The following is a 25188-nucleotide window of genomic DNA, read 5'->3' on the forward strand; positions in this document are numbered from 1 at the left end:
TGCTGAAATAGCCATGCACGGCTTCTTTTTATACTCTTGTTTCTTTACTCAACCTCATGATCGAAGGTTGGTTTGTGTTGCTCTTCGTAGATTTCGTCTGTGCCTTTGCATATGCTCGTAATATCCCATGGTGGAATTGAACCACACTTGTTTCTTTTGTTTTAGATGTATTTTTGGGCTTTACGGCTGGTGTCTAATACGAGCACCAGTCCTGTCCGTGTTGTTGTGAATGAAACCTCACCATACGAACACATTTTCCTCTAGTTTCTGTACTTTATGTTTATAGCTGTGTGTCTCTTCTTTTTAGTTCGGTGCTTCTGATATTCTCCCCAAATTGATTGAAGTAATTTGCAGTCCTACCACGGATGTATTGGATTTCTAAGTGAGCCCTACTACCTCTGACTTTGATGTTGTCATTTTCGTCATGTGAAATGAATACCTCAACATTGATCCCTCTCTTCGGGAATGATTGGCAGATAGTCCAGAAAGCACAGGCTGTAGATTTTCTTGCAGAACCTCCTGGGATCATCACATCTGTCCCCGAGGTTCCACCACTCCGAAGGGTGCACTGTCCTCTCTGCTGTTCACCTCCCGGCTGCCTCTTGGGGGCTTCTCCGGCTGCGCAGAGCGTCAAATAACAGAATCCCGAGGACCACCAGGATCAAGCCAGCCATGCCCATGCGGATGAGATTCTCCACTGTGTAATCCTGGGGATGTGAGGCTGGGGATCATGGACAAAGAGGTGACAGAGGTCAGGGCAGATCAACATCACCCAGGACCCCTGGATGCCTACCCAGCACACGCCCCCCATCTCCTGTTGACAGACCCTGACCCTCTGTGCCAGTCCCATAACTGAGAGCATCTCCTCACTCATCAGTCTTGGGGTCTGACTTATTTTGTGATGGGCTGAGGGTCTCAGCTCCTCCTGAGAATGAAAACAGAGCGGGAGAGCCTGAGCTAGCCTCTCCCCTGGGCTCTGCATTCTTACTCTTCCAGGCCTCATGACGTGGCTTTTACAGAGTTCCTCAATAAATCCTCCCTCTCCTGGAGCAGGGTTCCCTCCAGTCTCCTCATGGAACTAGTTCAGTTTTCCTGTGTTCTGTGAATTTAAACATTGCTCCTGAGTCATCTGGGGGAGAGTTTTCTTGCACCTCGAGGGCTCAGGATCTGCAAGGAAAGTGGTCCCCAGTACAGAGGTCACTGAGCCCTGTGTGCTGTCTGTGCAGCCTGGGACACAGGAGCACGTAAGCCGATTCCCCCCGAGATGAGAGTTTCACAGATCCACCAGTGGAGGACTCAGGCTGCGTGGATGAAGGGTTGGTCATCAGGAGCTCCTGAATGCCAGGAGCACAAAGTGGTGAAAGTCTGGGGCTGCCTCCTTTTCACTCCAGCTCAGCCACTACCCCTGAGGTTTCACCTTCCATTTAATCTCTAGGTAGGTAATTATTCATATAGGCAGCAACAGGTAGAATGTGATACACACACCAAAAAACACAAACACAAATAGAAATCTATGTTATATATATGGTGGGCCCTAAAAGCTCTCTCTGCTTTCTGAACAAACATCTGAAACCACAATAGTGGAAATTTACCAGTCACAGGGATAGTTTTAGATGTATGGGTAGAGATCTATATTTATGTATGAGTATATATTATCTGTATACATATACAGATAACTAGGTTTTAATGTCACATAAGATGTCGGTGTGACACACATATGTGTATGTGCAGAGATGGTGAAAGAGAGAGGGAGTTCAGCTCCATGGTGTAGGTTGATTACTTGACGTTGATGAGAAGCAGGCAGGTCTGGGCTGAGCTGTGTCATCAGTGAAGGTCACACTTGGAGGTGACACTGAAGCTGATTCCTCAGTAGGAAAAAGAGCCAGGAAGGAGGCGCGTGGAGACCCAGACAGGGAGCATCAGAGGCTCCAGAAAGAGCCGGTCCCAGAAAGGTCTCAGCCTGTTCTTCAGAGAGGAATGACCGCTTGTCTGTGGGGTGGAGGGGAAGGCAGAGGAGGAGGGGAGCTGAGCTTCAGGGCTTTGGTGGATTGAGACTCGGCCAGGATGAACTGCCCAGGAAAGGGCGGCCCCAGCATGTCTCTGTCTCTGTCTCTGTCTCTCTCTCCCCCGCTCTGAGAGCTGGACAGTACTGTAGGGTTTCAGGGAGTAGTGCCAGTCACTTGACTTTTTCTGAAAAGATAAGCCCTACCCGCTCCATAGCAAACGTCCAGAACAAGGGAAGTCCACATTTCTATCTGACGTTTACCAAACCTAGGGAGTGCGTAAGATCAGGGCTGTTACAAAACTGGGTGAGAATAAAAAATAGGCGATGCTGCATATCTTCTTTCGCCAGGTTGCACAAAAAGGCCAGTATGAGATTAAAACCCCAAATAAAAAATGTGGTCAGTGGAGCAGAAGAGGAGCCGTGCACAGTCCCTGAGCTGCTGCGGGAGCAGGTGCGGGTCCCTGTGAGGCTCAGGTGTGCGCTGAGTGCTGGGGAGGCTGCCAGGGGAGACAAGGTGAGGGTCAGGTGGCACCTGAATTCTTCTCCCTCCAGGAGGGCGTCTGCTGGGGGTTGGGACCCAGAGCTCTGATTCTGAGGTGGAGACATGAGGAGGGGAGCGGGTGGGGCCTCCGTCTTCAACCCTCAGTCTAATTTCATCTCCTCCAAGGTTCACCCCTGTGTCCTCCCAGCCCTCCCTGCTCTTTACCCTGCTGGGACTTCAGGGGTTGGAGCCAGGGGTGGGAGGTCCCCGTCTATTTCCCCCCTCCCATGGGCTGGATTTTCCCCCTTCACTCCCCTGTTTTCTAGTGTCCCAGAGCTCTCCTGGGTGCAGAGCCTGAGCTGAGCCTTTGAGTTCAGAGAGGACAGGGTCAGGGCCCTCACCTGAGACCACGAGCTCCAGGAGGTCACTCGCCTGACCCTGAGGGGTTGAGGGGCTGGTCCTCAGGACCTCTGGGGTCAGGGCAGGGAGGTGAGGGCTGAGGCTGCCTTGCTCCCCACATGAACCCAGCTGCTTTTCCCCAGGCTGGGCCCCAACACCTCCCTCTGCCTTGAACCCCCCACTCCTCACCTGCCCAGCCTCAGAGTCCCTGGGACACAAGCCTGTCCTTGAGGGGAGGGGAATGGGGTCCTTTGGGAGACTCAGACTGCCCTGGGGGAGGCCGCGCTCCCCAAGAGGCCTCAGTGACTCACCAGGGGTGGAGCGTGGCCCTGTGCGTGGGGGGCTGGAGCCTCCAGAGGGTCCTGGAAGGAGCACAGGAGGCGGGTGAGGGACTGGGGCCGTCCATGGAGTGCAGCCTTCCACTCCCACTCTCCTGCCTCCGCCCAGTGGATCCCCGGAACCATTCCTCTGCCCACCTGGTACCTTCTGCATGCCAGGCAAGGAGAACGGGTGGCCATGCCTAGGAGAACCCCTGCTGGCCTCTCCCCTCTGAGGGCTGCGTCCCCTCTGGCTAAGCCTCCCTCACTCCATCCCAGCTGAGATCTCCGGGGGCCTGGGCCTGAGCTGAGCCTTTGAGCTCAGAGAGGACAGGATCAGGGTCCTCACCTGAGACCACGAGCTCCAGGGGGTCACTGGGGACAGACAGCAGGTGGGGGTTGGAGCTGAGTGAGCTGTAGCACCTGTAGGTCCCCGCGTGGGCTGAGGTCACAGGACCCATGGGGAATTCAGCCTGGTACTTATGAGCTCGGTACTTTGAGCTCAGATGCAGCGGGGGATGGGCTGCCCCCTCCTTGGTCAGAAGGAAAGTGTGGAACTGCCCCTGTGACTGACACAGCAGGGTCACGTTCTCTCCCGAAGCCACCGTGGGGCCCGGCTGCACCGAGAGGGAGACCGTGACATAGAACTGTCCTGGAGAGAAGACAAATAGGTGAGGGGCTCCCACCTTGTTCTGAGCTCATACCTCCCCAGGCCTCTCTCTGGAACCCTCAGTCTCTCTGTCTCTGTTTTCTCTGAGTCTCCCCCTCCCCCTATCCCCTGTCTCTGTCTCTCCCTCCATTGGTGCCCCCACCCCTCATCCCGGCCATCACCACCTTGGCTCCCCTGGCAGGGCCTGTGCAGAGCCTGGGTCCCTGACTGAACCCACAGGGCTCCTCACCTGAGATCAGGATGTCCAGGGGGTCACTGGGGGCCGACCACTCGGAGGAGAGGTTGTGTGCACCGTAGCATCTGTACTGGCCCCCGTGGGAGCCCCTCACAGGGCCCAGGGTGAAGTTGGCTTGGGAGAGCCCAGCCTGGGGCTGCTGGCCAGGGCGCTGGAGGAAGTCACGTTCCCCCTCCTTGTACAGAGCAAATCTGTCGTAGCCGACGTTAGAGCCACACTGGAGGGTCAGGGTCTCTCCAGGGGCCACGACAGGGCCCTGCAGGGTCAGGAGGGAGGGCTTCCTAGACACGCCTGGAGGAAAGAGATGCCGGGACTCAGAGGGCTGGTTCCTCCCATGCCCCTTCCTTCTCCCGTCCTGGCCCTGCAGGTCTCACTGTCTCTCACACTCTGAGTCTCTGACCCCAGGGCCTCCTTCTCACCCGGGGCTGTCTTGGAGTCATTTCAGAGGAGTGGGGTCTCCCTAGCCCTGGCCACTGTGCCTGATCTTTCCTCCTCTCCCTGAGAGCCGGGACCTCACAGCAAACACACTGGTGCCTTCCTGAGTCCTCCCCTTCCAGGTGAGGGTGGCCGAGGCCTCCTCCTCCCATGTCAGAGCCTCCCCATGGGGTCTCCCTCACGCCTGCAGCCCGTCCGTCCACACATCACTCTGGGTCCTTTCCAGAGTCAGTCACCAGCCAGACTCCCCAAGCCTGTCAGCTGCCCCGAAAGTGGATTAGAGAAGGCCATGGTCCCTCACCTGAGGCCAGAATCTCCAGGGGGTCACTGGGGTGGGACCACACCTGGGGGGTGTTATTATAATAGTAATAGCATCTGAACGTCCACCTGTGGCTGGGGGTCACGGGGCGCACAGGGAACAGGGCCTGGAACCACCCACTGCGGAGCTGCTGTGAGTCCAGGGTCTGGGGGAGCCTGTGTTCTCCTTCCTCAATCAGAACAAAATGCTGATATCCCCGCTGTGAGCCACATCGGAGGGTCACGTTCCCTCCTGAGGCCACCACAGGGCTGGGCAGGGCTGAGAGGGTGGGTTTGCTGTAGGCTCCTAGGAGAGAAGGAGGCACCATGTAAATGGGCTCCCACCTCCCACATCATCCCCAGGGCTGGGCTGTGAGAGGCACACGCCCCTGAGAGCCGACCCCCTTCCTGAGGACAGAGCCTGGGGCTGGGACCCCTGAGTGTCCTCCCACCTGTCACCACCAGCTCCAGGGGGTCACTGCGCTCTGACCAGCCTTCAGGGCTGTGATAGTAACAGCGGTATCTTCCTGCATGGTGCTCTGTCATGAATGGGATGGAGAATCTGGCCTTGTTCTTGGGCTCCAGTGGGTTCTGTGGGTCCCAGGGCTCTAGGATTCCCTCTTTATCCAGACGGTACTCCTGGGCCTCCGAGTTCCCCTGACACCAGATGGTCACGGGGCTCCCCCGGATGATCACAGAGCCTGGCTCAGCCCAGAGGGCGGGTTTGGGGAGGGTCCCTAGAAGGAAATCAGAGGCTGGATCCCAAGATGTCCCCACACTCAGATTCCAGCTCCCAGCCCCAGGACCCCCCGTCATCGCCATCAGTCACCCAGAACTGCGGTCTCCTCCCCCAGCTGCCCATGTGTGGCCCCTGTCCCTAGTGAGGAGGAGGGACCTGGGACAGCTGGGGACACACTCACCTGCCTGCACGTGGGTCCTGGTGTCCAGACTCAGCCCTGGAAGAGAGTTCCCTGTGAGGGATTTGCCCCTGAAGCCTGAGCAGACCCTCCTCACCCTGGTGCCTCCTGAGTTTTTGAGGTTTCCTGATGAACCAGGGCTTGTGTGTGGGGTGGGGTCCCTCCAAGACTCGGATCTCCCCTTCCCCGTCTTGAAATCTCACCGAGGCAGAGCAGGGCTGTGAGGGTGGGGGTCATGGCATCTCCTCCCAGTGACCCCGGGCTCTGCAGATGGATGAACCCTCGGTGCTGGCAGGACAGAGAGACACACAGGGTGTGGCCGCTCGGAGGCTGGGTCCTTCTTGTTATGGGGTTGTCTCATCCTCAGCCCACAGGAAGGGGAACTGCCCTCCCCCGGAGCCTGGCTCTCATTTCCCCAGGGCTGAGGTGGGGGCGGGCACCAGGCTCTCTGCAGACATTTCAGAGAGAAATGGGGTCTCCTTGTCCTTGGGTCACTGTCTGCCTGATTTATCTTTATCTCACTGAGGGCCGGGACACAGCAGCAAATAGACCCGGTGACTTCCTCAGTCAGCCCCTTTCAGGCGAGGGAGACCGTGGGCTCCTCTTCCCTCTCAGAGCCTCCCCATGGGGTCTCCCTCCCTCGTTCAGCCCGTCCATCGGCTCAGCGTCGCGGGGTCCTTATCATGGTAGTCGTCTCTCCAGCCCTGGAGATGCTTCAGGGAAGATGCAGGTCCGTACTGCAGGCAGACTCAGGTCAGCAGAGACGCACCTGACACCTGGCTGTGCAGCCCAGGCTGAGCTGCGTGTGGCAGTGAGCACACAGGAGAAATGCAGGGTCTACCGTGGTGGGTCACGCCTGGAATCCCAGCACTTCAGGAGGCTGAGGCGGGTGGGTGATGGCTTGAGGCCAGGAGCTTCAGACAGTCCTGGACAACATACTGTGATCCTGTCTCTACAGAAAAGAAAAAAGTGAGTTGGGCATGGAGGCTCATGCCTGTGGTCCCTGCTACTCAGGAGGCTGAGGTGGGAGGATCACTTGGGCCTGGGAGGCGGAGGCTGCAGGGAGCTGTGATCACCCCTCGGCATTCCAGCCTGGGCGACAGAGCAAGATCCTGTCTGAAAAGGAGAAATGCAGGGAATATAGAGAATAAAACATATATATATATATATATAAAAAATATATACACATATATATACTATATATACAATATATATAGCATATATAATTATATATAGTATATATATTATATATATATAGACAGTCCTTGGAGTGTATGTTTCCTTCTTACCAAACAGCCCCTGTCTTGTACTTCCCCTTTTTCCCTTGTTGCAGCACCACCCACCCCCCTGGGAATGAGGCTCTGAGTCGGTCCTGCCTCCTCAGTGCCCCTTGTGTCCTTGGCCGTCCTTCGGCGCCTCCGTCCATGTTCAGGATTTTCAGAACAGTTTGTTAGGTCTGTAATCTGCTTCCGGGGGAGGGGAGCTGATTTGTGTTTAATTCCTGATTATCATCCAGGGTTTATGTGACCTTGGACATTAATGTCACCTCTGAGCCTGTTGTCATGAACCCCACTCATCACAGTGGCTGTGGGGTCAGTGGTGCCCAGGACACGGGAGGCTCAGCCGTGGTGGATTTCCAGACCAGTTCAGACCGGAGGGTGGGACGGGAGAGGATCCTGGTCCAGACCAGTTCAGACCGGAGGGTGGGACGGGAGAGGATCCTGGTGTCGGGTTCCACAGTCCAGGAGGATGATTGACGCCTCCACTCAAGAGCCGACATCGGCTCCAAACACCAAGAAATGCTCCTTGTGATACGTCTGAAATATGCAGATCACCACAGCCACAGACACAGAAAGAGAAAGAAAAGTTCCCAACATTGAGATGCGTCCCCTGCAATGAACAGAGTTCAAAGCTGAGTGGCCACAGGTGTCTGGGACCACCCAGGGTCATTAGGGTGGAGGTTCCCACCTCCGTGTGGGACAGAAGAGGAACCCCGGGTCCTCCCAGGCAGGGAGGGGTCAGGGCTCTGGGTGGGGCTGGAAGCTGTGGCTCCCCCTCCCCTGTGTGTGTGGACAGGTGCTGGGGGGTCTCTGCTCACTCACTGGAGTCCACGCTCAGCTCTCAGCCCCTCCCCTGTGTGTGAGAAACAGATTCAGTCCACGGTGCTCAGACATGGGCGTCTGCCCCACAGGTGAGTGTGAGGCTGGCGTTGGTCCCATCCCTGCCGGGCACAGTCTTGAGCTGACGCTAAGTTTGGGAGAGTGGGGCAGGAGGCGCGGCAACAATCCCCTTCATCAGGCTGATGCCTGGACAGCCCTGGGAAAAACCCTTTATGAAAGGCCAGGTGCACGGAATCACAATCATATGAGGAAAATATAGGCAGCTGGTGAAATGCATTAGACAGACATTGTGAAGCTGAAAAATAGCAAATTGAATTAATACCATTGAAAAGTAATTTAATAAATATGTACACCTACTATGTAGTCATAAAGTGAAAAATCTGACCAGGCGTGGTAGCTCATGCCTGTAATCCAGCACTTTGGGAGGCCAAGGTGGGTGGATCACCTGAGGTCAGGAGTTTGAGACCAGCCTGGCCAACATGGTGAAACCCCGTCTCTACTAAAAATACAAAAATAATTAGCCGGGTGTGGTGGTGCACACCTGTAATCCCAGCTACTCGGGAGGCTGAGGCAGGCGAATCGCTGGAACCCGGGAGGCGGAGGTTGTGGTGAGCTGAGATGGCACCACTGCATTCCAGCCTGGGCCACACAACAAGACTCTGTTTCAAAAAAATAAAAATAAAAATAAAATAGAAAAAGCAAACACCTTCTAAAGCGATTCAAGCCCTAGAAGGGTTCAAATGAAAATGAGACCAAAGGAAGTAAATAAAAAGGAGGAGGGGATTTGTGAGAACACATTTTAAATGGTCCATTTTCAAGGCATGGACCTTCTCAGCACTGGCAGCCAGTCTGCGGATTTAACCGCAGGGCTCACGCTCCCAGCAAATCACAGTAAATGAACACAATGTAGAGCGGGGGTCAGCCCATAAAAGGGAAAAAAGTTTCGTTACTGGGAAATTACAAGTTAAGCGGGGAAGGGGACGAGGTGTATAACCTTATAAGGGGGATAATGAAACTCAGGGGAAGTCTGGGAAGTTTGTAACGTCATAATACTGGACCAGTGAGGAAGTAGGGGAGGGACTTGGGTGCTAGGAGATAAATTACCTGCTGTGACTGCCCCAGGTGTGCCTGCCTAGCAGATGCCCAATCTCGCAAGACCCTATTAAAAGTCTCACTTTCAGGCCGGGCGCGGTGGCTCACACCTGTAATCCCAGCACTCTGGGAGGCGAGGCAGGCAGATCACGAGGTCAGGAGATCAAGACCATCCTGGCTAACACGGTGAAACCCCTTCTCTACTAAAAAAATACAAAAAACTAGCCGGGCGAGGTGGCGGGCGCCTGTAGTCCCACCTACTTGGGAGGCTGAGGCAGGAGAATGGTGTAAACCCGGGAGGCGGAGCTTGCAGTGAGCTGAGATCCGGCCACTGCACTCCAGCCTGGGCTACAGAGAGAGACTCCGTCTCAAAAGAAAAAAAAAAAAAAAAGTCTGGCTTTTGCTGTTGCCCGTGCCTCTGAGTGCATTCTTTGGGTTTTCAGGGGTGAGTGTGTTTCTCGCACTGACTGTCCAGCTCCACCCCATCCTGGGCTGTGGGTCCTTCACGGCAGTGTCTGTTCCCCTGAGCCCCAGCCCCTTCCCAGCCCCTTCCTGTTACCACTGAAACTGCAGGGCCCCCATCTGCACCCCAGGTGCACCCCCTCTTCCTCTCACTGAGGTTTTCTTCCTGGATGTCAGCAGCTGGGCTGGACCTGGGGGAGGACAGAGAGTGTGGTGGTGGGGGAGTGTGGGAGTCTGGGGTCTTTGGGCAGAATTACCTCCTCTGAAGGCCTCTGTCTCTGGGCTCTGGCTCCACAGCCCCTGCAGGGTGTTGGAAATCAGCCTTTCTCTGGGCTGGGTGAAGAAGGACAGAGTCTCAGCCCTGGGAACCTTAGAACCACGCACCCTGTACATGCGACTTGAGGGGAAAGAAGGAGACTTGAAAACACACTCGTATATGTGTGTGTGTACACACACACACATATATATTTTTGAGACAAGGTCTCGCTCTGCTGCCCAGGCTGCACTGTCAGCTTCTCAGCCTCTGAGGTTTTCGGACTTGGATGGGCTTCCTCGCTCCTCAGCTTGCAGACGGTCTATTGTGACACCTCACCTTGTGATCGTGTGAATCAATACTCCTTAATCAACTCCCCTTTATACATACATCTATCCCATTAGTTCTGCCCCTCTAGAGAACCCCGACTAATACATAATGTTTCTGAAATACGCAGCCCTAGAAGGAAATGAGAAATGAAACTTCCTGACACAGGCAGGGAACCTCAGGAAGCAGCGAGCTCAGAGCCGAGTGGCTGCTGGTGACTTGCAATGTCAGGGGGTCACTAAGGGGCACGTTTCTACTTCTGTATGAGACAGAGGAGAACCCCAGGGCCCTCACAGTCAGGGAGGGGTCGGGGTTTTGGGTGAAAGTGGGACGTTGTGGCTCCTCCTCCCCTGTGTTTGTGGATGGCACTGGGATATCTCTGCCCATTGACTGAGGTTCATGGTCAGCCCTGAGCTGCCTCCTCCATGTGTGTGTGAAACAGATTCACTGTAGACTTGTCAGACATGAGGTTCACACTGGACCCTTCCCTGCTGGTTACAGCCCTGAGCAGACTCTCGAGACCCAGGCAGGTGGTACCTTCCTCCCCTTTTCAAGCCTAACTCCCCAATACAGCCCTCTCTGGCAGATGAGATGCTGGGTGGTGTGTGTTCAAGAATGAGAAGAAAGAGGAATCATCCTAATGATAAAAAGTGCTATGATTGGCTGCCTGCCATGGCTCACGCCTATTTTCCCAGCGCTCTGGGAGGCCGAGGTGGGCAGATCACTGGAGCCTAGGAGTTTGAGACCAGCTGGGCAACATGGTGAAACTCCATGCTTACTAAAAAGACAAAAAATAACTGGTTGTGGTGGTGCATACCTGTAGTTCCAGGTACTCCCATGATGGGAAGGCCTGCTCAGGCTCCCAGGGGGACAAATCTTTTACGGGGAACTCTCTTTCAGGGCTGAGTCGGGGCCCCAGGACCTGCACGCAGGCAGGTGACTCTGTCCCCAGCTGGGATTACAGACATCCGCCACCACACCCAACTAATTTTTGTATTAATGGTAGAGACGGGGTTTCACCATGTTGGTCAGGCTGGTCTTGAACTCCTGACCTCAGGAGATCCTCCCGTCTTGGCCTCCCAAACTGTTGGGATTATAAGCATGAACCACCATGCCCAGCCCTTTTGCTCATGTCCTAATGGGATTTTTTCTTTCTCTTTTAACTTTTGTTTCAAGTTCAAGGATACATGTGCAGGTTTGTTATACAGGTAAACTGTGTTGTGACAAGTTTGTTGTGTAGATTATTATTATTATTATTTTCTTTTTTTTTTTTTTTTTTTTTAGAGACAGAGTCTCACTCTGTCGCCTACTCTGTCACCTAGGCTGGAGTGCAGTGGTGCGATCTCGGCTCACTGCAAGTTCTGCCTCCCGGGTTCATGCCACTCTCCCACCTCAGCCTCCCGAGTAGCTGGGACTACAGGCGTTCACCACCACGCCTGGCTAATTTTTTTGTGTTTTCAGTAGAGACGGGGTTTCATCGTGTTAGCCAGGATGGTCTCCATCTCCTGACCTTGTGATCCACCCGCCTTGGTCTCCCAAAGTGCTGGGATTACAGGTATGAGCCACCGTGCCAGGCCTATTTTTTTCAATATTTCTCCACTTTATTAAGGTTGACCACCATGATATTTATGTATCTAAACATTTTCTATAAGTTTTCAGTGATGTTTAGATTCTGAATTATTTTTCCAGAATTAATTTAGGCACATTAGTTTGTATTTTATAGAGAACACTTATCTTTAGGACACAGATAGGAAAAATATAATTTGCAAATATTACAAAAATGATTCCAAATCTCAGCTGACCTCTTTCCCAATTGCATCCCATCATTTTGTCTTTAGTGACAGTAGAGACCAAAACCAACCACCTACACATCTCTGTGTGAGATTCTGGTGGCTTAGAAATCCCTGAAAGAGCAGTAAACTGTGATTATTGAAAAGCTCAGAAACACTGGCAAGGCTTAAGTGCAAAGTGTCTAACAGAAGGCCACAAGAATTGCTTTCTTAAAGGGAGCTAGGAGCTATAAATGTCATTTCGGAATGCACTGAAAGAGCGTTGCCTAGTGTGAGTGCTGCACAGAAACTTCCGGTCATTTCTTCTGGATCTATTATTCTGGATAAGTTTCCACTATCATAGCAGGGCCCTGCCCTCCAGCTGCACAGGCAGCCACTAAGCCATACTGACCTCCTTCCTTCCGTAATCTGTTGGCAGCTGCCGTGACCAACCTGCAGCCAGTGGCTCCAAATGGGTGTCCCAGGGGCAGAGATCCACCCTAGTTATTAAACTTCTCCAAAGGAGGCAATCCCAACCTTGGTTTTTCTACCGGTGTAGTTTTGTGAAAACCAATCAGAATCCATGGCTCTAACGTTTGCCAAAATCTGACCCGAGACAGTTTCATGAAATTCAAAAGCATCAGTATCATTCATGGTTATTCCTGCCTGCTCTAGAACTTCTGGAGTGGCATACGTTGGTCCGAGTCATAGTTGGTCTTTTGGATTGTGAGACACATACATAAAATCCCTCAAATATGCCTTCGGCTTATAACCCATGGCCAGAGCTTTTTCCTCTGCCATAATCAACATTGCAGATGTGCCAGCAGTCAAGAAAGAAGAATTTCAGCTGTCACTGTGTCATAGGGCTTGATGAATGCAGGTTTTAGTTTGGCCGTCTGCTCCAATGAGGAAGGATGGATGCCATTATCTTTGGTAATGGTATCTTTTCCTGGTACTTCGAATGGTACGTCATCAGAAAGGAATCCTTCATCCTGTGCCTTCTTGGCCAGACTGGGAGAGCACAGTGCGTCTTCATACTGTTCCAGCCAAGAAACAGCAAAGGAGGTGGCCTGTTGGTCTGCAGAGTGACCCATGGTCTCACCGGTGGAGAACTCGGCAACCGCAGGGAGCTCAGGTGCTAGGAAATTCAATCGGAATTTAGAGATTAAAGACGGTCGCCGGCCCACAGTTTTGGTTTTATTGAGAGCAAGCACCAGTTTTCTCACTTTCCTTGAATGGTGAATAGGGACATCGGACATCAGCTGGACGCCACCTGCCATGATCACATCACACTGGCCGGAAGCAATCAAGTCAACACCTGTGGTCATGACTTGGTCGGCAGAGATACAAGCCATGGTGACAATGTGAGCAGGAGTCTTGTCAGAGAAGTCAGTTCCAAGGGCAGCCTCTCTAGCCACATTGCTTGTTTTCACTTCCTGAATAACTGTGCCAAAGATGATATAATCAACTTCCTCGGGGACACTGGTCTGATGCAACAAACCCGTAAATGCTGCTCTAGCCAAATCATGTGGCGTCAGATCTTTATGTAAAGTGCCTGACAGCAAAAATGGAGTGCGAACACCATCCACCACCACAATATTCCTTATGTTGGGTTTGGCTAATGTCTTCTTCATTTTGGTCTGGACGGCTTTCAGATAAAGCTAAAAATCCAATGATCCATCCATATAGGAGCCAATCCAGAAACCAGTGTCATCTATGTGTAAGTGATCAACTGTGCTGGTCAGATTCTCTCTCTGGGGCAGCTCGCAGCTGGAGGAACAGCTCAGAGGTCTTATAACTGGAAGACAAAATTAAAAAATCTGAGGGCCTGTTTTGATGTAGTGGGAAGATTTTTTTACTTTTTTTTTTTTTGAGACAGAATTTCTCTCTGTTGCCCAGGCTGGAGTGCAGTGGTGCAATCTCGGCTCACTGCAAGCTTCACCTCCTGGGTTCACGCCATTCTCCTGCCTCAGCCTCCTGAGTAGCTGGGACTACAGATGCCCGCCACCACGCCTGGCTAATTTTTTTTTTTTTTTGTATTTTTATTAGAGACGGGGTTTCACCGTGTTAGCCAGGATGGTCTCAATCTCCTGAGCTCATGATCTGCCCATCTTGGCCTCCCAAAGTGCTGGGATTACAGGCATGAGCCACCATGCCCGGCCATGTAGTGGGAAGAATTTTAGAAGTGTAAGTCAAGATGGTAGTCATTCTGGAAACTTAACTGATGTTCGCGCAGACTCCTACTCTGAGCAAGGTTCAGACCCAAGTGCCAAGGCTCTGACTGTTGTGTAGATTATTTTGTCACCCAGATATTAAGCCTAGTACCCATTAGTTATTTTTCTTGATCCTTTCCCTTCTTCCAAGCCCCACCTTTCAATATGTCCCGCTGTCTGTTGTTCCTCTCTGTGTCCACATGTTCTCATCATTTAGCTCTCACTAATAGGTGAGAACATGAGGTATTTAGTTTTCTGTTCTTGAGTTAGTTTTCTGAGGATAATGACCTGCAGCTCCATCCACATTCCTGCAAAGGACATGATCTCATTCTTTTTTTATGGCTGCATAGTATTCCATGGTGTGTGTATATGTATGTCTGTGTGTATGTATGTATGTGTGTGTATATATATATATACCTCATTTTCTTGATCCTGACTGTGTATTTTCTTTTTTTTTTTTTTTTTTTTTTTGAGACGGAGTCTCGCTCTGTCGCCCAGGCTGGAGTGCAGTGGCCGGATCTCGGCTCACTGCAAGCTCCGCCCCCCTGGGTTCACGCCATTCTCCTGCCTCAGCCTCCCGAGCAGCTGGGACTACAGGCGCCCGCCACCTCGCCCGGCTAGTTTTTTGTATTTTTTAGTAGAGACGGGGTTTCACCGTGTTAGCCAGGATGGTCTCGATCTTCTGACCTCGTGATCCGCCCGCCTCGGCCTCCCAAAGTGCTGGGATTACAGGCGTGAGCCACCGCGCCCGGCCCTGACTGTGTATTTTCAAATAACCTGTCTTCACTAATTATTCTTCTGCTTGGTCAATTCCGCTATTAAAGGCCTCTGGCGCATTCTTCAGTATGCCAATTGCAGTTTTTTCCAGTTCTGGAATTTTTCTGCTTGATTTTTAAAAATTATTTTAATCTCTATGTTAAATTTATAAGATAGAATTCTGAATTCCTTTTCTGTTTTATCTCGAGTGTCTTTGACATTCCTCAACAAAACTGTTTTGAATTATTTGTCTGAAAGGTCAGATATCTCTGCTTCTCTAGGATTGGTCCGTGGTGCCTTATTTACCTCATTTAGTGAGGTCATGTTTTTCTTGATGGTGTTGATGTTAGTAAATGTTCTTCATTGTCTGGGCTTTGAAGAGTTATATGTTTATTGTGGTTTTCATTATCTGTGCTTATTTGTAGTAATCCTTCTTGAAAAGGCTTTTCAGATATTTGAAAGAACTTGATTGTTCAGCCTAAAAGCTCCTCCAGTTGATAAACAACTTTCGCAACGTTGCAGGATACAAAATCTATGTACAAATTCACTAGCATTTCACTACACCAACAACAGCCAAACTGAGGGCCAAATAAGAAAGGCAATCCCATTCACAAGTGTCACACACACACAAAATAAAATACTAGGAATACAGCTAACTGGGGAGATGAAAGATCTCTACAATGGAAATTATAAAACACTCCTTAAAGAAATCAGAGGAGACACAAACAAACGTAAAAACATCCCATACCCATGGATCAGAAGAATCAATATCATTAAGATGACTATCCTGCCCAAAGTAATGTACAGATTCAATGCTATTCCCCTCAAACTACCAACAACATTCTTCACAGAAGTAGAGAAAACTATTATAAAATTCATATGGAACCAAAAATGAGCCTGAATAGCCAAGGCAATCCTAAGCAAAAAGAAAAAAGCTGGGGGCATCACATTACCCGACTTCAAACTATACTACCAGGCTACAGTAACCAAAATGGCATGGCACTGGTATACAAGCAGGCATATAGACCAACGGAACAGAATAGGGTGCCCAGAAATAAGGCCACACATCTACGACCATCTGATCTGTGACAAAGCTGACAAAAACAAGCAATGGGGAAAAGACTCCCTATTCAATAAATGATGCTGGGATAACTGGTTAGCCATATGCAGAAGATTGCAACTGGACTCCTTCCTTATACCATACACAAAAATTAATTCAAGACAGATTAAAGACTTAAATGTAAAGCTCAAAACCATAAATCCCTAGAAGACAATCCAGGCAATACTATCCTGGACATAGGAATGGGCAAATATTCCATGACAAAGACACCAAAAACAATCACAACAAATGCACAAATTCACCAGTGGGATCTAATTAAACTTAAGAGTTCCTGCACAGCAAAAGAAACTATCAACAGAGTGAACAGACAACCTATAGAATGGGAAAACGTATTTATAAACTACGCATCTGACAAAGGTCTAATATCTAGCATCTATAAGGAACTTAAGCAGATTTACAAGAGAAAAACAAACAGCCCCCTTAAAATGTGGGCAAAGTACACAAACACACACTTTTCAAAAGAAGACATACATGTTCCAACAAGCATACAGAAAAAACCTCAACATCATTGATCATTAGAGAAATGCAAATCAAAACCACAATGAGATACCATCTTTCACCAGTCAGAATAGCTATTATTAAAAAGTCAAAAAATAACAGATGCTGGTGGGATTGCACAGAAAAGAGAACACTTATACACCATTGGTGAGAGTGTAAATTAGTTCAACCATTGTGGAAAGCAGTATGGCGATTCCTCAAAGAGCTTTCAGCAGAACTACCCTTCAACCCAGCAATCCCAATTCGGGGTATATACTCAGATGAATATAAATCATTTTACCATAAAGACACATGGACGCCAATGGTCATTCCAACACCATTCACAATAGCAAAGACATCGAATCAACCCAAATGCCCATCAATGACAGACTGGATAAAGAAAACGTGGCACATATGCACTATGGAATACTATGCAGCCATAAAAATGAATGAGAGCATGTCCTTTGAGGGGCAGGATGGAGCTGGAGGCCATCATCCTTGGGAAACTAATGCAGGAACAGAAAACCAAATACTGCATGTTCTCACTTATAAGTGGGAGCTAAAGGATGGGAACACATGGACACATAGAGGGAAACAACAGACACTGGGGTGCATTTGCAGGTGAAGGGAGAAATGAGGGAGAGGATCAGGAAAACAGCCTAGTAATCCCACCACTTTGGGAGACCGTGGAGGGTGGATCACAAGGTCAGGAGTTCAAGACCAGCCAGGCCAAGATGGTGAAACCCCATCTCTACTAAAAATACAAAAATTAGCCAGGTGTGGTGGTGGGCACCTGTAGTCCCAGTTACTTGGGAGGCTGAGGCAGGAGAATGGCGTGAACCTGGGAGGTGGAGCTTGCAGTGAGTGGAGATTGTACCACTGCACTTCAGCCTGGTGACAGAGCGAGACTCCATCTCAAAAAAAATTAAAAAAAAAGCCACACACAAAAAATCAAAACAAATCCCCTTGACACAAGTTTATCTATCTAACAAACCTGCACATGTATCCCTGTACTTAAAAGTGAAAAAAATAAAGGCAATATGTGTCAGATTTGTGGTGCTGTCTGCTGTTTCGCCCCCATATGGAAATGTGTGCCTGACCCCTGCTTTTTTCCTTGCTTATTGTGGCTAGGATTTGTGAATGTAATTACCATTCTCAAGAATGAGTTTTTTGGCTTCATTGAGTTTTCAGGTAGTTGTTTTGTCCTCATTAGTAACTCCTCTTGTTATTTTTGTCCACTTCCTCACACCTTCATTTGGAATAATTTGTCGTTCTTTTTCTAAATTCTATCATTGCCAAGGTCATTAATTACGTAGGTTTTATTCTTTTCTAATTCATTCACTCATTTGTAGTTTTCCGATTTCATCATTTAATGTGTAATATTTACATTATCATTCAATTTATACCATTCTCTAATTTCTGTTTTAGTTTTCTCAGCTCATTGATTTATTAAGAAGTCTGTGGCTTTATTTCAAAAATGCAAGGATATTAGTCATCTTTAACTGCAGAATTGAGTGAGTCCCAAAGTTCCCAGGATATCCTCGTGGTCTCTGTTAGGGGTCCAGGCTGGCTGGGGTTCATTGGTGTCCACTGGTGGCAGCTCCCGTGCCTTCTGGAGTCCCTGAGTCTCCTTCTGTTGAGTGTAAGATCTGGGTCCCCCATGGGCTAGTGGATGGCCAGAGTCTCAAAAGACTCTGGGCTCAGCTGGAGGTTCCCCTTCCTGGGATGGAGGAGGCTCAGTTGCCTCCCGTCTGAGGGTCAAGCTCTGCAGCTGGGCGTAGGTCACATCCTGGGGGTCTTCAGATGCAGCAGCCTGCAGTGGGGGAGAGTGAGAGGGAAGGAGCGTGGTGGGGGTGGGGGAGGCCTGGGGGCCTGGAGAGGAAAGGACCAGCCTGAGTGTCCATCTGCCTGTCCTCTTCCACCTGTGTGTCCTTTGTGTCCAGGAATTCCTCGGACAGTGGGGAGGGAGGAGAGGCCATTTCTCTCCTAGGTCCGGAGTGTTTCACCCGGGCATACGTCACTGCCTGGGGGTCTTCATCGTGTGGTCTCTGCTGGAGAAAGACACTGGTGGGGGGTGTCCTTGAGTCCCCCTGACCCCCTGGAGTCAATTTTCCTCACTGTTCCCAGGGTGATCCGATTACACCCCTTTCCTGATGGAATCTCAGGGATGCCCTAAGGCCGTGGAGGGTCTGGCCGCTCCCTCCCTGTGGTTCTGGCCTCTCCTCCTCACTCTGACCTTGCCCATTTGGCTGAAGCCTCACGCCCACCTTCCTGCAAGAGCTTGCTGCTGCCTCAGGACCTTTGCACGGCTGTTTCCTCTGCCTGCAGGGGCTCGTCCATTAGAGGATCCTGTGGCCCCCTCCGTCCAGGCTTCTCAGATGACAGCTGAGCAGAGAGCCCTCGCCTTACATTCAGACTGGCCCCACTGCCCCACACTCTGCCCTTTCCCTGGTTTATGTTTCTTACAGCACGCTGCACTCCTGCACATGGTGCATGTAGTTGCATTTTGTCTCCCACCATGAGGTGAGCTCCGGAGGCGGGGGTGGCTTTGCTCCCTGCTGTGTCTGCAGCTCCCACAGGAAGCCCGATCCACAGTGAGCTCCTGGGAACACTCGCTGGATGAATGAATGAAGGGAGCCCAGGGGAGCGGGATGGTTCACCTATTCCTCATCCTCCTGAGGCCTGGGGAGCGCTCTAACCACCAGACGGCCAAACAGAGGAGGAGGAGCGGGAAGGGGACCCAGGAGGAGGCCCGCGAGGTCCCAGGACAGCAGGAGAGAGTGAGGTCACAGCAGGCGGGAGGCAGCGTGCTGGACAAAGAGGGGTCCACTGCGATGATGCTGAGAACCGGGTGAAGAGGACAGAGAAGTCCTGCAGGATTAGATCTGGCACCAGGAGGCCTTTGGTGCCCGGAACAGGGGCGGGGTCTCACCCGACTGTCCAGCTCCACCCTGTCCTCAGGCTGTGTGTCCTTCACGGCAGCATCTGCTGGGCCAGAGCAAGGGGTTCGTCTCCTGGGAAGGTTCCCTGAGAGCTCTGAGTCCTGCTGGCCCCTGCCGAGCTCCCACTAGAGTGGCCGAGATCCAGGGAGCAACTGTGATGTCCCCGAGGTCATCCCACCAAACCCCGAGGTGTGGGTTCAGACCACCTTCCCCTTGGCCCCAGACCCTTCCCAGCCTGTGCTCATGCCCCCATTGCTACAGAAACTTTGGAGCCCCCTTGCCCACCCCAGGTGCCCCCCTTTTCTTGTCACTCACTAAGAATTTCCTCCTGGGCGTCAGCAACTGGGCTGGCCCTGGGGGAGGACACGGGAGTGTGAGGGGCAGTGAGGGGCCTGTGCGGGCGGATGGGAGTCTGGGGTCTTTAGGCAGAATTACCTCCTCCGCAGGACCTGGTCCTTGGGCTCTGGCTCCGCAGCCCCTGCAGGACGGTAGAAATGGGCTGGGCAGAGATGGACAGAGTGTCAGGCTTGGGAGAATTCGAACCAGCTGCCCTGCACACACAACTTGAGCAGAAAGAAAGAAACCTGGAGACCCACTGGCCCTGAGGTTTTAAATACATCATAAATTTAAAGTAAAATCAGGAAAATCAAGCACTGCCACGCATGCTCACATTTATTCTCTTCTTTCTCCATGTTTCACCTGGGAATTTCTGGAGCAGTTTTTCTAAGCTGAGTTTCCTGTGTGTTTGGGTTCCCTTTGGCTGGTGCCCTGAGCCCACCCTCGGTCAGCCCACGGGTCACCCCGTTCCCTACTCACCCGATGTCCCGTGTTTGCTCTGATGCCGATGTCGGAGGAGGAAGAAGAGGAGGAGGAAGAGCAGCAGGATGAAGGCCACTGAGACCCCGGTCACAACCCCCAGGTGCCTTCCCAGACCTTGAGCGTGATGACGTCAGGAATGGGTATGACGTCATTGATGTGAGCACCTACTGTGTGCAGGCGCGAGCTAGGTCTTTCCTTCATGAGCTCCAACCCTCACAGCAGTCGTGCAACATGGGATTGCCAACCCCCCAATTCACAGAGGAGCAAACTGAGGCTCAGAGAGGGGAATCGCCTGCCCCAGGCCCCCCCAGCCTGGAAGAAGCAGGTCTGGGAAGGGAACCTGGGACCTTGTGTTTTCCCCAGTTGTTCTCCTGCTGCCCTACCAGGTGGACACCCGCTTCCTGCTCTGGGTCTCTTCATCTGACAGGAGAGGCCTGTGCTAGTGTCTCCATCTGGGGCTGGTGTCCTCCTTACCACCCTCCCTTCCCCAGCACAGCAGGACCTGGGGGAAGGAGTGGGCTGTGCAGGACGGACCCTGCATTGCTCTCACCCCCAGCTCAGCCAGGTCCGCTTCCCACTCTGCCGAGTTCCCACACTCCCATGCAGCACCTGTCTGGATAGAGGCTCTGTGTGTATCTGGGAAGGGCCGAGGGTAGCAGGAGGGCTGTGTCCCTGCTGAACTGTGTACAGGGCCAGATCCCGAGATTTCACTTACGCCTCGTAGCGGTTCTACGAGCTGGATGGGACTGAGTCCATTTACAACTGCTGAACCTGACTTGGAGTAGAAAATTGACCTGCCTGGGGCCCCACGGTGGGATGCAGCCGAGCTGGGAAGTGAACCCGGGAGTCTGACCTGCAGCCCTTGTTCCCAGCACCAGAGCCGAGCCCCGGAGATGCAGGGAAAGAGCCTGAATGCCCCAAACCATGGCCCTGCTCCCCTCCTCCACTCCAGGTCTCCGTCACTGCTGCAGGTGGGACAGGACAGGCCCCTGAAGAATCCCACCTGTGCAGGCCTCTCTCCTTTACACTTGGAGAAACTGAGGCCCAGGCAGGGGAAGGGCTTGTGCACATCACCATCTCCAGAGGAGCCTGAACCTAGGACAGAACCCACCCCTGCCTCCCCAGGACCCCGTCCACCTCCCACTCAGAGCCCCCACTCACCACTCTGGGGGTCCGACCCCGTGGGGTGAGGGGCTGGTCCTCAGGGCCTGCTGGGTCAGGATGGGAAGGTGAGGGCTGGGACGGCCCTGTTCCCCACGTCAGCCCGGCTGCTCCTCCCCCAGGCTGGGCCCCAACACCTCCCTCTGCCTCGACCCCCCGCCCCTCACCGGCCCAGCCTCAGAGCCCCTGGGAGCCTGTGGCCCCTCCTGTGGCTCTGCCCGGCTCCCTGGAGGGAAGCTCGTGCTTGAGTCTTCGAGGGGAATGGGATCCTCCAGGAGACTCAGGGCTGCCCTGGGGGAGGCCGTGCTCCCTCTGAGCCCAGATCTCAACGACTCACCAGGTGTGGGGGTGGAGCCTGTGGGTGGGGGGCCGGGGTCCCCAGAGGGTCCTGGGAATGAGCACAGGCAGGGAGTGAGGAGCTTTGGTGCTGGAGTCCCCTCCTCCACTGAGACCCCTCCCTCCACCTGCTCTGTGGCTTCTCCGGAACTTCCTTCTGCTTACCTTTCACCTTTTGTGTCCCAGGAGATGGGGCCAAGGGTGGGCGTGCCTGGGGTGCCCCCACTGTCCTCCTCCCCTCTGAGGGGTGAGTCCCCCTCTGGCTGAGCCTCCCATCACGACCCCCCCAACCCCGACTCCATCCCAGCCCAGAGCTCTCCTGGGGGCAGGGTCCGAGCTGAGCCTTTGAGCTCGGACAGGACAGGGTCAGGGTCCTCACCTGAGACCACGAGCTCCAGGGGGTAACTAGGGCTTGACAGCAGGTAGGGGTAGGACCTGATTGCGCTGTAGCATCGGTAGGTTCCACCCTGGGCTGAGGTCACAGGACCCATGGGGAATTCAGCCTGGTATGTATAAGACTGGTACTTTGACTTTAGACGCAGCAGGGGATGGGCCGCACCCTCCTTGGTCAAAAGTAAAGTGTCTATGTTGTGCCATGATTGACACAACAGGGTCATGTTCTCTCCTGAGGCCACCGTGGGGCCCGGCCGCACTGAGATGGAGGGTGTGTCACGGATCAGTCCTGGAGAGAAGAAAGATGGGTGAGGGGCTGCCCCACTGTATTCTGAGCTGAGACCTCCCCAGGCCTCTCTAGGAGCCTCTGTCTCTGTTTTCTCTGAGTCTCCCCCTCCCCACCCATCCCATCTCTGTCTGTCTCTCCCTCCCTTGGGACGCCCCCACCCCTCATCCCGGCCATCACTAACTGGATCCCCCGGCAGGGCCTGTGCAGAGCCTGGGTCCCTGACTGAACCCGCTGGGCTCCTCACCTGCGATCAGGATGTCCAGGGGGTCACTGGGGGCCGACCACTTAGGGGAGAGGTTGTGTCCACCGTAGCATCTGTACTGGCCCCCGTGGGAGCGGCTCACAGGGCTCAGGGTGAAGTTGGCCTGGGAGAGCCCAGCCTGGGGTTGCTGGCCAGGGCGCTCGCTGGAGGAGGACATGTCCCCCCTCCTGGTACAGAGCAAATCTGTCGTAGCCGACATCAGAGCGACACTGCAGGGTCAAGCTGCCTCCACGGGCCACCACAGGGCCCTGCGGGGCCAGGAGGGAGGGCTTCCTAGACACGCCTGGAGGGAAAGACGGGTTGGGACTCCGAGGGCTGGTTCCTCCTCTGCCCCTTCCTTCTCCCGTCCTGGCCCTGCAGCTCTCACTGTCTCTCACGCTCTGTGTCTCGGATCCCAGGGGCTCCTTCTCACCGGGTCTGTCTTGGAGAAATTCCAGACCACTAGTGTCTCCCTGGCTCCTGGCCACCGTCTGTCTGGTCTGTCCTCTCCTCACAGGGGGACAGGAAATTGCAGCAGATACACCCAGTGCCTTCCTGAGTTGACCCCTTTCCAGGTGAGGGTGACTCAGGCTCCTCTTTCCCTGTCGAGCCTCCCCATGGGGTCTTCCTCACAGCCTCAGCCCATCCATCAGCACATCCTCCTGGGGTCCTGGCCATGATCAGTCATCAACCAAACTCCCAACAACCTATCTGGCTCCCCAGAATTATATAAAGAAGCCTGGTGGCCTTTTCACCTGGGACCAGAATCTCCAGGGGGTCGCTGGGGTTCGACCACGCCTGAGGGTTTTTCCTGTAGTAGTAATAGCATCTGAACCTCCACCTGGAGCTGGGGGTCACGGGACCCACAGGGAACAGGGCTTGGGATGGCCCTTTGGGGAGGTTCTGTGAGTACAGGGTCCTGGGGAGCTTCTGTTCTTCCTCAACAAGAACAAACGTGAGAAATCCATTCCGTATATCACACTGGAGGGTCACATTCCCTCCTGAGGCCACCACAGGGCTGGGCAGGGCTAAGAGAGTGGGCTCTGCATAGAATCCTAGGAGAGAAGGAGGCACCGTGTTAAATGGGACTCACATCTCCCACATCATCCCCAGGGCTGGGCTGTGAGAGGGAGACGCCCCTGAGAGCCGACCCCCTTCCTGAGGGCAGAGCCTGGGGCTGGGACCCCTGAGTGTCCTCTCACCTGTCACCACCAGCTCCAGGGGGTCACTGGGCTCTGACCAGCCTGTAGGGGTCTCAAAGTAGCAGCGGTATTGCCCTGCAGTGCTGTACGCCGCGGAGCGAATGTGGAACTTGGCCTTGGCTCCAGGCTCCAGTGGGTTCTGTCTCCCCCAGGTCCACTGGAGTCCCTCCTGATCCAGACGGTACTGCTGAGTCTCCAGGGGCCCCTGACACCAGAGGGTCACGGGGCTCCCCCTTATGATCACAGAGCCTGGCTCAGCCCAGAGGGTGGGTTTGGGGGGGTTGCCTAGAATGGAATCAGAGGCTGGATCCCAAGACATCCTCATCCCTCAGATACTAGCTCCCAGCCCCAGGACCCTCCAGATGTCCCCATCAGTCAGCCCAGAACAGCAATCTCCACCCCCAGCTGCCCGGGGTTGGGCCCTTGTCCCCAGTGAGAAGGAGGGACCTGGGAGAGCTGGGGACAGACTCACCTGCCTGCACGTGGGTCCTGGGGCCCAGACTCAACCCTGGAAGAGAGTTCCCTGTGAGAGATTTGCCCCCTGAAGCCTCAGGAGTTCCTCTCCTCCCTCAGAGCCTCTGATAGACCAGATTCTCTGACAGACCAGAGCCTGGCTTTAGACTGAGTTCCCTCCAAGACTGGGGCCTTCCTTTCCCCTCTTCAAACCTCACCGAGGCACATCAGGACTGGGAGGGTGAGGGTCATGGCGTCAGCTCCCACTGGACTCAGCTGTGCAGGCGGATGAGACCACAGTGCCTGGCGGGACACAAAAACACGCAGAGTGTGGACTGGAGGCTGGGTTCTCCCTGTCACAAGGCTGTCCTGTCCGCAACAGGAAGGGGAACCGCCCTCCCCAAGAGCCTGGCTCTCATTTCCCCAGGGATGGGGCTGGGGTGACCTCCAGGCTCTCCGCAGACATTTCAGACAGAAATGGGGTCGCCCTGAGCCCTAGCCACTGTCTAGTGACCTATGCTCAGCTCACCAAGGGCTGGGGCAGAGCAGCAAAACCCGCTTCTCCGGGAATGAACCCCTGAATCCTTCCTGCCTCCTCAGTGCCCCTTTGTCCTTGGCCGTCCCCCTGTACCTCCAATCACGTTCAAGGTTTTCAGGACAATTACTCAGGTTTGTCATCTGACTCAGGGGGTGGAGGAGGGAGCTGAATTTTATTCCCACTTCCACTGATTACATGACCTTAGACAGTAAAGTGGCTTTTGCTTGGGCCTTGTTCATTTGGAGCTTGTGGTCATGACCTCAGCTTCTCAGAGTGGACGTGGGGGTCAGTGGTGCCTGGGACATGGGAGGGGGCTCGGCCATGGTGAATTTCCAGACCAGATTAGGACAGGAGTGGTTGGGGTGTGAGAGGATCCTGGCGTTGAGCTCCGTAGTTGAGGAGGATGTTTGATGCCCCCACTCAAGGGCCCACATCTGCTCCAAATACCAAGAAACGCTCCTTATAATAT

At 53.2% G+C, this 25188-nt stretch overlaps 2 protein-coding genes and 1 pseudogene across 8 annotated transcripts; all 3 read right to left on the minus strand.

Annotated features, from left to right (window-relative positions):
* Window positions 1-560: 560 nt before the first annotated feature.
* Window positions 561-6184, minus strand: LOC112613075 (leukocyte immunoglobulin-like receptor subfamily A member 6). Of its 7 annotated transcripts, none has more exons than XM_025368266.1 (8): window positions 5960-6184; window positions 5760-5795; window positions 5292-5576; window positions 4844-5146; window positions 4102-4398; window positions 3552-3854; window positions 3197-3247; window positions 561-721 (listed from the first exon to the last, which is right to left on the minus strand). In XM_025368266.1, the coding sequence occupies exons 1-8, from the start codon at window positions 5991-5993 to the stop codon at window positions 585-587; spliced, it is 1446 nt and encodes a 481-aa protein (XP_025224051.1). In that variant the 5' UTR covers window positions 5994-6184; the 3' UTR covers window positions 561-584. The 7 variants fall into 7 exon arrangements, with proteins under 7 accessions (XP_025224051.1, XP_025224056.1, XP_025224053.1 ...); XM_025368268.1 differs by lacking the exon at window positions 3197-3247 and adding an exon at window positions 878-925 and having other exon boundaries at window positions 585-724; XM_025368271.1 differs by lacking the exon at window positions 4102-4398.
* Window positions 6185-12114: 5930 nt separating this feature from the next.
* LOC112613078 lies at window positions 12115-13493 on the minus strand (annotated as a pseudogene).
* Window positions 13494-17634: 4141 nt separating this feature from the next.
* Window positions 17635-24542, minus strand: LILRB5 (leukocyte immunoglobulin like receptor B5). Its single transcript, XM_025368246.1, is given in 16 exon segments — window positions 17635-18158; window positions 18238-18396; window positions 19278-19330; window positions 19603-19640; window positions 19723-19786; window positions 20104-20220; window positions 20878-20881; window positions 21271-21314; window positions 21605-21655; window positions 21983-22285; window positions 22530-22680; window positions 22682-22830; window positions 23282-23581; window positions 23729-24013; window positions 24201-24236; window positions 24400-24542. Coding segments are annotated over 16 exon segments (1917 nt in total). The 5' UTR covers window positions 24434-24542; the 3' UTR covers window positions 17635-18029.
* Window positions 24543-25188: the final 646 nt, after the last annotated feature.

This window comes from Theropithecus gelada, chromosome 19 (genome assembly GCF_003255815.1).
Source record: "Theropithecus gelada isolate Dixy chromosome 19, Tgel_1.0, whole genome shotgun sequence".
In the NCBI taxonomy this organism is placed as follows: domain Eukaryota; kingdom Metazoa; phylum Chordata; class Mammalia; order Primates; family Cercopithecidae; genus Theropithecus; species Theropithecus gelada.